We start from the raw sequence: 14,369 nt of genomic DNA, 5'->3' as shown, positions 1-14,369 counted from the left end.
CATTTGGCTTTCAGAGCGCTCAGAGCAACAGGTCCTGAGAGCTACGACTACTGGACCCACCAGCATCACATTGAGCTGGAACCTCATACAGGCTGCCAGAGGCTACCGACTGGAATGGAAAGTGGGAGAGAGTAAGAAATGTTTTTGTAATACATGCAAACACTATGTCAAATTTGCAGTGATTTTACAACATTTAGCGGTGTTTATTTTGTGCCACACTGCATTTAGGTTGTGTTTGTCATAACATTACTGTGGAAAATAACCATATCCATTTTGGTATGATTATGGTAATTTATGCAATTCTATTTTTCAGCAGCTGGTGTAATTTTGATGTGCAACACAAATTACTGCTGTGTAACATGAAAAAAAATCCTGACCAGTCTGACCTGATTTAGTCCAATGCAGATGTCTGATACATGGAAATAGATGCATATACATATATGACAGACAATTTTGTACTTGGATTTTATGTGTATGAAACATGTCATATATGAAACAAAAGTTTTTAATAAAATTGCAACAATGTGTTTACATGAATATATATGTTTTTAGGATTAGAAATACAAATAAACACATTCATATTAAATAACTTCAGTTGAAATAAAAATTATTCGCCCTCCTGCAAATTTTAAAATTCTTTTTAATATATATATTTCCCAAATTGGCGGTTCATTCCACTGTGGCGACCCACAGGAGAAAATAAGCTGAAAAGAAAATGAATGAATGAACAAATGTTTATGTTAGGAATGAATAAATATTTCCCAAATGATGTTTAACAGAGAGAAGATTTGGTTTGTTCTGTAGATAATCAAAAAAATACAATATCTTAAGGGGGCTAAAAATATTGACCTTAAAAATTGAACATCACTTGTGAAATATTTGAAAAAGAATCAAATCTGTCTTTCGAATGAGACGTTAAAGTGAGTTTCTGACTCTCTGTGGTCATTAAAAATCCCATAGCACTTCTCGTAAACACTGAATTGGCTCTATTACATTCTCTCCACTAACCCTATAGTTGTGGTGAGCGCACTGGCCCCGTTGTCCTGTGACTGCCATCGCATCATCCAAGTGGATTCTGCACACTGGTGATGGTGTGGAGAGACCCCCTTCATGATTGTAATGCACTTTGGGTGTATGGCCATACACGATTAATGCGCTACATAAATACACATTACATTACATTACAAATAAAATTAAAAAGAGGGCTAATAATTTTGACATCATATACCTCGAATGTGTATGGCCATATATGAACACATATATAAAATTATAGCTAATATATTTTTGAACGTATATGTACATATTTGTAATTTTAATGGTTGACAAATAAGTTGCAAATATTTTATATATGTGAAATCGAAATATGAACTTGTATTTCATGTAATTTTCATATATTTCCATATATCTGATTTCAATGTGGGGTATTAGGAGATTATAGAAAAATAATGTTTTATGTTTGCAGTGCAGTTGTACCATGGATAAACTAAGCTTTACGCATTACAAAATAAGTTGCTAAAGGTAGTGTAATATAGTGTCATATTTTTTGTGATCTTTCTTATGACAGGAGGCAGAGTTCAGAAGCAAGAATTCCCACAAAGCACCACCAAATACGAGCTCAGAAATCTACAGCCGAACACCGAGTACATTATAACTCTGTTCACACTCTACGATGGGCGAGAGGAAGCAACTTTCTTTTCAACCAAATCAACAGGTAGTGAAAAGTGTTCATTTATAAAACCTAATGAATTTTCTTTCAGTAATTACTATATAAACACAATGTTTTATTTTAATATTCCCAAAGCAGCTACATGAAAATCATCCTGGTGTGTGTTTCCTATGTGATACCTTGCTTTTTAACTACCATCACATGATACATCGTAGGAGAAGTGAACAAGAAACTGTTTACCAAATTGAAAAGAGTATTGAAAGAGTTAGAGCAGTACTATCAAGCAAGTGGTAGAGCGGTAACCATCTAATGATAGTTTGGTTTCAGAATAATGTCAGATTATTGTAAATAACAAGCATGACATCAAAGGACTGCCATGCTGTTGCATCATACTGTAAATGTGCATGCACACTCTTCAGAAATGGTGCTTTAATTCTTGTAACAAATGGATGCATCCACATCATGGATGTATTTTCCATGCATTATTCAACCCTATTTATCATTTTAAGATAAAAACTGTGCCTCTAAACAACATCCAAGAGCTGTTGTATAAATCACACAAGGTTGAGATGCTGTTTGCGATATGTTTAACGATAGAAGCATTTGGAAAGCACAGAATCAACACTGGTAACTATGGAACTTGCTATTATAGTTACATTTGCATTTAGTTATTTAGCACAGGGATTCTCAACCGGTGGTCCGCAGCCCACATGTGGGCCTCAGCAAACCTGCATGTGGGCCGCGTGATAGGTTAAAAGTAACTTAATTATTGTACTATAATTATTTAATTTCATTAATAAATATGTTTTATATAAAAATGATTGGTGTAATGGCATTTCCCATTTTCTGTTATTGATTTCTGTTATTGACTCAATGCAAAAAAAGCCTCACTGTAAAATACAGACTTAACTGTGGCTGCACTTCCAATTGCTGCACATCAACTGGGACCACATGCTCAGCTGTATAAAGCAAACTGTCATGCAAATGTAAAGTTAACGATGATTAGAGTTCTAAGCAGTTTGTGCGTGCTTCACGTCACATCTCTGTTGATTCACAAACTATGAGTGCTCTCTTTGTGTGAACTCTTTAAAATATCAGCATAGTTGTCCAAATTAGTGTTTTATAACGCGAGTGTGAGTGTTTTATAACAAACACGCGCCCATACAGGAGGATCTAGCGAGGCTCGGTGGTGTTTTAGTGAACAGCTGTTCACTACTATCAGTGAACTCCAATAATATGCTAAAAACCCAATCGCCTTCAGTACGATGTGTTTCAACAGACTTAGATTGTTTTTACCGGGTTTCCTTTTTTGTTTATTATGGTGGCTTGAAAAGCCAGCATACTGTTATCTATCTTAAACTTATTCTTCTTCTTCTTCTTCTTCTTCTTCTTCTTCTTCTTCTTCTTCTTCTTCTTCTTCTTATTCTTCTGAGACTAATTTCTAAGTGTATCTCCTCCTAGGCCTTTCAAGCTACATACTTCAAACTTTCGTCAAAGCTTCGAACTGGTCTGACTCGGGTTGCTATATCTTTTCTAACTGATCCGACCTTGGGTTTTCCGAAAAACGACCCAGAAAAATCCCAAAAGTCCCATTGATTTAACATTGGGTCAAACTTTGTGAGCTCATAACTCTGCATCAGACTGTCCTACAGACTTCTAACTGGACTCATTTAACTCAGTCTAGCCAGCAGCCAATAACTGATGACTTTTTAACTTACTAGCCACTCCCTAGCAACCACTTACAGCACCCTAGCAACTGTCCCATAGACTTCCATTGTAAAAGACTCCCATTTACTTAACATTAGATCAACCTTTGTAAGCTCATAACTCTGCATCAGACTGTCCTACAGACTAGAGTCTGGCCTCATTCAACTCAGTCTAGCCAGCAGCCAATCACTGATTACCTTTAAACTTACTAGCCACTCCCTAGCAACCAATTTCAGCACCCTAGCAACTGTCCCAGAGACTGTGACTAGCTATTCTAACACACGCTAACAGTTTTAACATCCTACTGACATGCTAATCTTGCTAGAAAGGTGCTAGCAACACGATAGTGACATGCTAGTCATGCTAGTAACATGCTAATTCATGCTAGAATCATGCTAACAACATGCTAATTCATGCTAGAAACGAGCTGATTCATGCTAGAATCATGCTAGTAACATGCTAGTTACATGCTAATTAATGCTAGAATCATGCTAGTTACATGCTAATTCATGCTAGAAACATGCTAATCCATGCTAGAATCATGCTAGTAACATGCTAATTCATGCTAGAAGCATGCTAGTAACATGCTAGAATCATGCTAGAATCATGCTAGTAACATGCTAATTCATGCTAGAATCATGCTAGTAACATGCTAATTCATGCTAGAAACATGCTAGTAACATGCTAATTCATGCTATAATCATGCTAATAACATGCTAATTCATGCTAGAAACATGCTAATTCATGCTAGAATCATGCTAATAACATGCTAATTCATGCTAGAAACATGCTAGTAACATGCTAATTCATGCTAGAATCATGCTAGTAACATGCTAATTCATGCTAGAAACATGCTAGTAACATGCTAATTCATGCTAGAATCATGCTAGTAACATGCTAATTCATGCTAGAAACATGCTAGTAACATGCTAATTCATGCTAGAATCATGCTAGTTACATGCTTATCCATGCTAGAATCATGCTAGTAACATGCTAATTCATGCTAGAATCATGCTAGTAACATGCTAATTCATGCTAGAATCATGCTAGTAACATGCTAATTCATGCTAGAAACATGCTAGTAACATGCTATTTCATGCTAGAAACATGCTAGTAACATGCTAATTCATGCTAGAATCGTGCTAGTAACATGCTAATTCATGCTAGAATCATGCTAATAACATGCTAATTCATGCTAGAAACATGCTAATTTATGCTAGAATCATGCTAATAACATGCTAAATCATGCTAGAATCATGCTAATAACATGCTAATTCATGCTAGAAACATGCTAATTCATGCTAGAATCATGCTAATAACATGCTAAATCATGCTAGAAACATGCTAGTAACATGCTAATTCATGCTAGAAACATGCTAGTAACATGCTAATTCATGCTAGAATCATGCTAATAACATGCTAATTCATGCTAGAAACATGCTAGTAACATGCTAACTCATGCTAGAAACATGCTAGTAACATGCTAATTCATGCTAGAATTATGCTAATTCATGGTAGAAACATGCTAGTAACATGCTAATTCATGCTAGAATCATGCTAGTTACATGCTAATTTATGTTAGAATCATGCTAGTTACTTGCTAATTCATGCTAGTAACATGCTAATTCAGACTCGGCTTTTCAAGCCACCATAAAGTTTGTCCTCAAACTTTAATATCTAGTTTTAATGGTTATGATCAATAGATGAATAGTAGTCAGTCCAATTAAAAGCAGCAGTTTTTTTCCATCTCCTGTTGTCCTGTACAGGATCATTTATTAAAAAAAGGCCCAAATACTCTGCAGTTGTAAAAAATACCTGAAGAATTCAGGAGCTTTGAATCTGTGTGTGTTTTAAAAAGTAAATAAAATATATATTATTATATATTCTGTATTTAATCTTCTATATATATAATGTTTCGGGTTTTTTTTTATAAAATGCTGTGAAAAAACAAGATAATAATAGTATAAGCAAAAGTAATGTTTTGCTAATAAATAAAGGTTTAAAATGAGCATTTTCTCTAGACAATCAGTTTAAGAAAAAATGTCAGACGTGGCCTTCAAACATTTTTTGGAGAAGGAGGTGGGATCCGAAGTGAAAAAGGTTGAGAATCCTTGATTTAGCAGACACGTTTGTACAAAGCAACTTACAATTGAGTAGGTGTTTAGCAAGAAGTGCTAATTATACAAAGGAACTGTTTGTGCTCAGAGAATTGAGTGCTAGTGTAAGGAGGGGAAGGAATTTTTTATTTATGGAGAGAAGAGTTTTTCTACAGGTGGTTTGTCTGGCCCACTCACATGTATAGTGCATAAAAGCAAGTTGGCTTATGAGGATTTTGAGAAACGCACCCCTGAAAATCATGTTACGCAGTATAAATTGAAAATGATACAGAGAGCATAATAATAATAATAATAATAATAATAATAATAATAATAATAATAATAATAATAATAATATATGATAATAATAATAATTAATAATAATAATAATAAATGCATTGTATTATACTCCTTATGCACAGCTAATATTTTTTTACCCACCGATAAACTTCCTTTGAAGTGTGATTATTTAGAATTTCAGACTTTTTTTTTACAGCATGGATAATGTAATGTAATTAAAATGTAATCAGTTTAATAGACTTAAGGATTTATGGAGTTTACCAAAACCATTTAAAAGCAAGCGTCACCAGGAGCAGCAGGCGAGCACTGAATCTTCAATGAAAATACTGTTGTAAAATAAATGTCTGTATTGCATACACTCACTGGCCACTTTTTTAGGTACACCTTACTAGTACCAGATTAAACCCCCTTTTGCCTTCAGAACTGCCTCAATACTTTGTAGCATAGATTCAACAAGGTACTGGAAATATTTTGTATTTAGGTCCATATTGACATGATAGCATCACGCAGTTGCTGCAGATTTGTTGGCTGCACATCCATGATGCGAATCTCCCATTCCACCACATCCCAAAGGTGCTCTATTGGATTGAGCTTTGTTGACTGTGAAGGCCATTTGAGTACAGTGAACTTATTGTCATGTTCAAGTAACCAGTCTGAGATGATTCACGCTTTATGACATGGTTCGTTACCCTGTTGTAAGTAGCCATCAAATGGGTACACTGTGGTCATAAAGGGATGACCATGGTCAGCAACAATACTCAGGTAGGCTGTGGAGTTGACACAATGCTCAATTGGTACTAATGGGCCCAAAGTATGCCAAGAAAATATCCCCCACACCATTACACCCCCAACTCCACCAGCCTGAACCGTTGACTCAAGGCAGGATCTTCTATTGTCCAATTTTGGTGAGCCCGTGCTCTTCTGCATACCTCAGTTGTAATGAGTGGTTATTTGAGTTACTGTTACCTTTTGTATCAGCTCGAACCAGTCTGGCTATTCTCCTCTGACCTCTGGCATCAACAAGGCATTTGTACCCATAGAACTGCCGCTCACTGGATATTTTCAGACCAGCCTGTGTCTTACCAACAACCACACCACAATTAAAGTCACCTAAATCACCTTTCTTCCCCTTTCTGATGCTCGGTTTGAACTGCATCAAATCGTTGTGACCATGTCTGCATGCCTAAATACATTGAGCTGCTGCCATGTGATTGGCTGATTAGAAATTTACTTTAACAAGCAGTTGGACAGGTATACCTAATAAAGTGGCCGGTGAGTGTATATATGGCATGGAACAATGAAATTTAATGCAGTGCTTCGTGTACAGTCAGAGAGCCAATTTATATTGTTTATCAACCAGACAGTGATGATCAATGATTTTAAAAGAAAACAGACCATAAACACAGCAATTTTGTAATGGCATGACAGTTCACTGGAAGCGATTGAACTGGATTAATAAAAATGAAAAGTCATTGTGAATATACTCCATTAGACACATACAAAATACAAAATGCTTATATAAAGGTGCCTTAGTCAAATTTTTGAAGTAATCCAAAGTTTTGTATATTAAAAGGAAGTGCATTTCATAAATTGGGAGGAATTATTGAATAAAAAAAGCATCTGCTTCTTCAGTGGAAGCAGGACGATGTGTTCAAAATAGTTTACATTATCAGTCTCCTGTATATATAATGTAGATGCAAAAAAAAAACCCAAAACAAAACAGTTTGGGCTTATTTTTCCAGGATGTGACTAAACGATTTGTTTTTGTTTCTGTCTCCCCTGCTTTTCATGTAATATGTTGACATGTGGATTGTGTTGAGTAGAGCAGTCAGTCGGTCCTGTCACGAACCTGAGGGTGGTGGATTCACTCGGAAACATTATACGAATAGGATGGACAGGAGTCACTGGGGCAACGCAGTACGACATCATCATACTTAATACAGAATGTGAGAATATTATGTGTATTTTTGTGCTCATATGCTAATACAATATAAAATTAAAGCGTTACGTTATAATATTTTGATATTCATGAATGTGCCACTCTAATGAAGATTCAATCAGCTGACCCATGTTTTTACAGCGAATACAGAGGTGAACAGAAGAGTTCCTGCCAATCAGACCACCTTTGACCTTCGGGACCTGGAGGATGATGTGCGCTATGCTGTCAGCGTAACACCACTAGTTGGGTCTAAAGAAGGAGAGCAAGCAACAGTGTACATCAAAACAGGTGAAAGCATCACGGTTATTATTTTGGTAAACTAGAAGTAAAAACTAACACTATTGGCCAAAAATATTTTTTTATAACTAAAATAAAATAAACAATTCACAATAAATGAAAAGGTAAAACTAAACAAAACTAGCAACAGTAACTGAAAAAAATAATTATACTAAAATTATACTAAAACTCTAACTATGGTAAAAGAATAATAAGCAAAAGTAAATAATCCTTTTCATAATTTATAAGCACTCGTACTTTGGTTGAAAATCTGGCCTTGTCAGTTCAAAGAAATACCTGTAGGTGCGCTTTTACAGCCAAACACATTAGTGAAGCTCAAGATTATATAAAAAATCTTTTGTATAAACAAAACATGAATTCTATCTTTTTAAACATTTTTCATCTTTTAACTACATAAAATGAAAAAATATCGAGGACCACAATGGAAATAAGCCAATGGCTTTTTTGTGTATTTTATCCTCGACAGTTTTTGAAATGTATGAATCTGTCTTATTGGACTTGTTTGTATATTGTTTTACATTTTGTCAAATAAAACAAAGAAACCAACATATACAGTATAATCTTTAATATAATATATATTCTTTAATTTTGTCTCAATTATTCATCATTTTTAATATTCATTGCTTTTATTGTATGGTTTTGGATTCAGGACAGTTTGCACAAGATTGCACAAGAGTTAGGGCTCTATTTTAATGTTCTAGGCGTAAAGTCTTCAGCACATGGAGCAAAAGCATTAAGGGCATGTCTGAATCCACTTCTGCTATTTTAAGGACAGAAAAAAACGCTCTGCGCATGGTCTAACAGGGTTGTGCTTATTCTCTTATTGAGTTATGGGTGTGTTTTGAGCATAACGTGCATTAAACCAATCAGAGTCTCATCACCCATTCCCTTTAAGAGTCAGTTGTGTCGCGTCATTGTGTAGTTGCTATTTACATGGCGGACTTTGTAAGTGGAAAAATTGAGCGCTTCACTAGCGAGAAAACAGTTAAACAGACAATCTGCAGTGTGAAGAATGAGCCTCCTACATTTAGCCTCTTTACCAAATCTTTAGTTTACTTTAACTTTTTAAATTACTCCTATATTTTCATGGATAAGGAAACGGTGTTGTAAGCACTCCACTAAAGGCATCCATTAGCCTATATATTTAATTTCATTTGTTAAGCGCAAAGATTTGTTTCAAAACTATTTCTATATTCAGTTCTAATTTCCAGCAAACGAATAAATGAACATTAATAATGAAGTGTGGTCAAAAAACCGAGTTACTATATGTTCAAACACACGTCCTATTCCTATGCTCCATATGGTGATGAGTACATCTCCAAAACCCGACAGGTGGACAAATCTAAACTTGTTTTTAATAAAACAAATATAAATATGCATATAATAAATAATACTGCTAATAATAACATTATACAAATGCAAATTAACATGAATAAACTGGAAAAAAAAAACGACATGAGGAAGGCTTGGACGTGGTGTTTTTTATTTATGTAGAAAATGACAAATTTTGTAACATTTTAATCCTTTAATTTTTTTCATATGTACAGATATTTGTGTATTGCTGTACATCCTGTTCGTATTAAGCAATGTGTAAGCGTTTTGGACCTGCATAGGCGCATAACTAACGCGCTCTGCGCTGGACTTTAGACCAGCTTTTAGTTGGTCAGTGGCGCAGTCTATATCAGTTCCTCAATATAGCAACGCGCCAACAATATGCCTTAAGACATCTGCTTTTAGGAGTCTACAAAGTGCACTGAATGTGTTTTTTTAACTCGTATTCCCAAAACTGAAACAGAATATAAAAAACAAAATAGAAATGTGTTAAAAACTAAACTAAAACTAAGAAAATCATTAATTGAGCAAACCAAAATAAACCTAAAATGTACATAACGTTTGGAAATAGTATTGAATTAAAAGCTAATTGAAAACTATAACAACCTAGGAAAGCATGCATAATTTATTTTTAACTATCTACAGATTTTTAAAAAACTGATACTGTGCTACATTATTAATGTCTGACAACATCTGCTTGTAACTGAATGTTAAACAGAAGCGCCATTGCGGGTGACCAACTTGCGGGTAGTTGGGAGCAACAGTCGGAGAGTCAGGATTGCATGGACTGGTGTTTCTGGAGCCACAGGCTACCGGATTACATGGAGGCAAAGCAATAGTAGGTGGACCGACAGTTTTTCAAAATGAGATCTCATCATTTGTATATTGGTTTTAATCCATGAGCTGTTTTCTCCTTGTGTTTTAGCTGCAGATCAGTTTCGTGTTGTAGGTGCCGATATCACAACCTATACTATAGATGGCCTGCAGCCAGATGATACTGTTACTGTGGGTGTTGCCCCAGTGGTTGGCGGGCGGACTGGAGAAGCAGTCTCTGTATCTGCTAGAACTACTGGTACCACTGGATTAGTCACAGGGCTAAGAGTCGCTGAAGTAACATCTGGAAGGATACTAATAACATGGACTCCTGTGAATAGAGCTACAGGCTATAAAATCGTCTGGCGTCGTAGTGACGGTATGAACAGTGTTAATTTTACAGTCCTAAATTTATGCTGATGGAAGTTCAATTTTTATTTTGTTGTTTTATTTGATATATTATAGGAGTGGAAGACTCTGAGAATGTATCCTCTGATGTGGTTTCCTATACCATTGAAAGACTCCAGGAAGGAGCCTCCTACCAAGTGTTAGTCTCAGCTCTTTTTAACTCACGGGAAGGACCTGCTGCCACTGTGACTGCAAGGACAGGTTGGAGTTTACTCATTTGGAAACAACCATACACAAACATTTTATATATGTTCACATGATTTTGTTTAGAATTTCTTTTTACAATATATTAAATTTGAATATTTCTACAGGTTACATAGTATATAACAATCATGTACTATAAACACAGCAAACATTTTACATTTTACAATTTCCCTACCATCACTCCATCCACCACAAAAAAGGGAAAAAGCTGCATTAAAATAAAATAAATAAACTTAAATCAAAAGAATAATACAGTAAATCAAGTACTTAAATAGCACCTATTTTACCTTTTTAAGATTTAATATACGTCTTTTGTGTCTCCAGAATGTGTGTGTAAAATTTCAGCTCAAAATACCCATCAGAATATTTTTATTATTCATTTTAAATCTGGGAAATTTGAGCTGTTATGGCATTGTAGCTGTTTTTGTTGCCTGTGCCTTTAATGCGAATGAGCTGGCTCTCCCTGCCCTTCGTTCCCACGTGTGTCTGAACTGTAGCCTTCACATAGATAAACAGCACAGTGACAGACAAGAATGAATCAGATCTCCCTTACTACAGTAACTTTCCCATGGTTATTTGATATATTTGTTGTGGAGTTAATTCAAGCCTTTTTGCAATGATGAGTCACACACAATATCTTTATAAAGTTTGCTCGCGTGCATGCACACACACACACATGTATAGCTTTGCACTGTTAAAGCTACACATTAATATCCACTGCTGTATGGACATCCGTTTTGTTAATGTACAATATAAACCTGATTTAAGTCCACAAACTGGGATTGAAGCATGTACTGACACTATGCAGCTGTGGTGATGAATTACAGCGATTTTACTGTCCTTATCACAAACGTGCACTGATTTAATAACGTTTTAAACTTGTAAAACTTATTCTTAATCACATTTAATGATGGTTAATGATCACCACAAGCTGAACAGATCTTGTAATCCCAGTTGCTTTGCGCACGTTTTGTGAATATGATTGTACACGTTACTACGGAGACATGTTAATCGCACTCCTACATCACGTTGCGGTGGGCCTTAAAATGGGAGGGTTTTGGATCCTATTTTAACGTCAGGAAGTTTAAAAAAAGATACTTATTGTGTTTCTATCACTGACTGTGGACACACCATAGTTACACACAGTTCTGTCCAAAGAGCTACAAACGTTGATTTTCATCATAGGTGCCCTTTAAATCAATTAAACTGCATTTTCCAGATCTGATCAGGATATTACCCTACTCAGACCTTGTTGTAGCAGGTTACCAACACTGACATTGTACTTTAAAAAATGAATAAAAGGTCTCCAGACATATTCAAAAACATTTAGTTTATTTGACAATATATGTTATATTTTGACAGGTTTGCTGCCATTTATGTAAAATGTTAAAAATTTTACATTTAAAACACCTCAGGCAATATGAAATTATACATATACACATGTATTGTACATTATTTGTTTATATTTTGTAATTTAATTCAAGTGTTCTTGTAATCTTTAAAAATAGCCAAAACAGTGACAGTGTATTATCATCCGCTATCTTACTTTGGTACAAATTGTCAGTACCAACTGTCCCTATAAACGCAGCATGCACGATTGCTAGCAAAAAGTAAAAAAATGTTTAATTTAAAAGTAATTTCAACACGTTTAGCGTCTCCAATTCACTTTTTTCCCTTAAACTGAAAGTGAAGCAGTCAGTCAATTTACATTATTTTGGAAATTGATTTGTAACAAATATATAGGGCTAGGGCACCGCCATCTTGCAAAATCACTGTGTCTGACGTCACGGGGTTGGTTCCGTTCACTGAGGTGAACAGATACAGTGGAATTAATGGACTGACCATTGAGGCTGGAAAACCTAATTTAACCCAATGTGTGACGTTGTAAAAACCTTTAAGAACTTACTGTGTTTGAGATTATGGGAGGCACATTTAGTTTGGGGATATTCTGCTCAAAAAGACAGAAACAAAAAACTCACCAAGCTGTTTTACTAGGATATATATATATATATATATCCCGATAAATAAAAGAAGAGACCATCACAGTTTCTGTTTCATCTCGACTTTAAAGTTTAGTCAATCTCTGAGCTTCCAGCATTAAAAAAAGTCTTTTTTCTCTTCTTCAGATCAGGCTACAGTAGGTCAAGTCACCAATTTACAAGTGCTGGAGGCCCAAGGGGAGGTTGTTCGAGTTAGCTGGGTTGGAGTTCAAAATGCAACATCATACAGAATATTCTGGAGAAGGACAGAAGGTGAGATTTTAGTCATTTTCAGGTCAATTCTCACATTGTTGCGTATTATATGGCATTTCGTAAAATAAAATAAAAAATCAGATCTTTAAGCTTACATTTTCTCATTGACAGCAGTGATACTAAATTATATTTGCTAATACTAACACATTTCTGCTTAATGTCTTAATGAAAATGGTTTCCTTAGGGTTTGTGACCCTCGCAACTCATAATCTATTGATGCTGAAAGTTCAAAATTAAATCTGGACGATGATAGAAGAAACATTAAGAGTGTGTTTGTAGGTGGAGAGGAGAGGAATCAACTGGTTGGTGGAAACGTGACATCAGTGGATCTGAGGCAGCTGGATCAAGGGGCACAGTATGAGGTGAAGGTTCTAGCTCTTGTCCAAAACAGAGAGGGTCCACCGGTTTCTGTCAGAGTCACTACAGGTGAGTGCTGTTTCTCTGAGATGTTTGCTCAATATGGTTATATTTATCTGAAGAGTTCAGATGCAAAAGCTATCTGATTTTTTTTCTGCTAAAATTAGCATTTTTCTCATTGTGATCTCTTTTGTGTAGGTTCAGTGATTCATAGGTTCATTGTTTTATCAGCACTTAGGGAATATTGTTTTTTTTTTTTACTTTTTAAAAATTTTATATAGAAAAAAGGACAGAAGGGTATGAAAAAAAAAAAAACAAGGAACAAAGCGGTTGTCATATGGATTGCAAAATCAAGCCATAATACATTTAAAGCACATTATCACAAATTGTTTTTGATGTTTTTCAATTGTTTTCATTTTTGCCAATACTTGTTGCACTTTTTTGAATCAAGCCTTAGATTAAATGTAAGCCTCTCCATACAGTGTATTTCCTTTTTCAATTTCTATCCATTGAGCCCTTATTGGAGGATCAGCCTGAAACCATTTTCGAGTTGCGGCTTTGGCTTTTCTGCTACTCACCAAAAGTATTTGAATTAAATATTTGTCAATAGTTGGAACAATTTGTGGTATTTTTCCAAGATATAATGTAATAAATGAGTAGTAAAATGTTTCTCCCGTTAACTTTTTTACTTCAGTCGCTATAGGGAATATTTTATTAATGAAAAACTTTAAATTTTACAGGAGAGCTAATGATTTTGACTTCAACTATATTTCCTTATTTCTTTTATTCGTTTAGAATAATAGCATTTTTAATTTTTTTTTAAAATAATTTTTTAAAATAATTTTTTAAATCATTGTCTGCAGAACAAACCACTCATATACAATGATTTGCCTAATTAACCCAATGAAGCCTTTAACTTACACTTTAAGCTAAATACTAGTATCTTGAACAATGTCTAGTATATTGTACTGTCATCATGGCAAAGAAAAAAGAAACCA

General features: G+C 35.0%; 1 protein-coding gene across 4 annotated transcripts in view; it reads left to right on the top strand.

Moving 5' to 3' along the window:
* The window catches only part of col7a1 (collagen, type VII, alpha 1), a 127,916-nt gene that overhangs the window by 30,653 nt on the left and 82,894 nt on the right, over positions 1–14,369 (top strand). For all 4 annotated transcript variants that reach the window (XM_056460236.1, XM_056460238.1, XM_056460237.1 and 1 more), the window contains exons 13-21: positions 15–131; positions 1,565–1,711; positions 7,593–7,715; positions 7,850–7,996; positions 10,056–10,175; positions 10,263–10,529; positions 10,616–10,759; positions 12,889–13,014; positions 13,294–13,440. In XM_056460236.1, the coding sequence (XP_056316211.1) occupies positions 15–131; positions 1,565–1,711; positions 7,593–7,715; positions 7,850–7,996; positions 10,056–10,175; positions 10,263–10,529; positions 10,616–10,759; positions 12,889–13,014; positions 13,294–13,440 (1,338 nt within the window). The remainder of the gene's footprint in view (positions 1–14; positions 132–1,564; positions 1,712–7,592; positions 7,716–7,849; positions 7,997–10,055; positions 10,176–10,262; positions 10,530–10,615; positions 10,760–12,888; positions 13,015–13,293; positions 13,441–14,369) is intronic.

Source organism: Danio aesculapii, chromosome 6 (genome assembly GCF_903798145.1).
Source record: "Danio aesculapii chromosome 6, fDanAes4.1, whole genome shotgun sequence".
In the NCBI taxonomy this organism is placed as follows: Eukaryota; Metazoa; Chordata; class Actinopteri; order Cypriniformes; family Danionidae; genus Danio; species Danio aesculapii.
The sequence above is the reverse complement of the archived record's forward strand: the minus strand, read 5'-3'. Positions and strand labels throughout refer to the sequence as shown.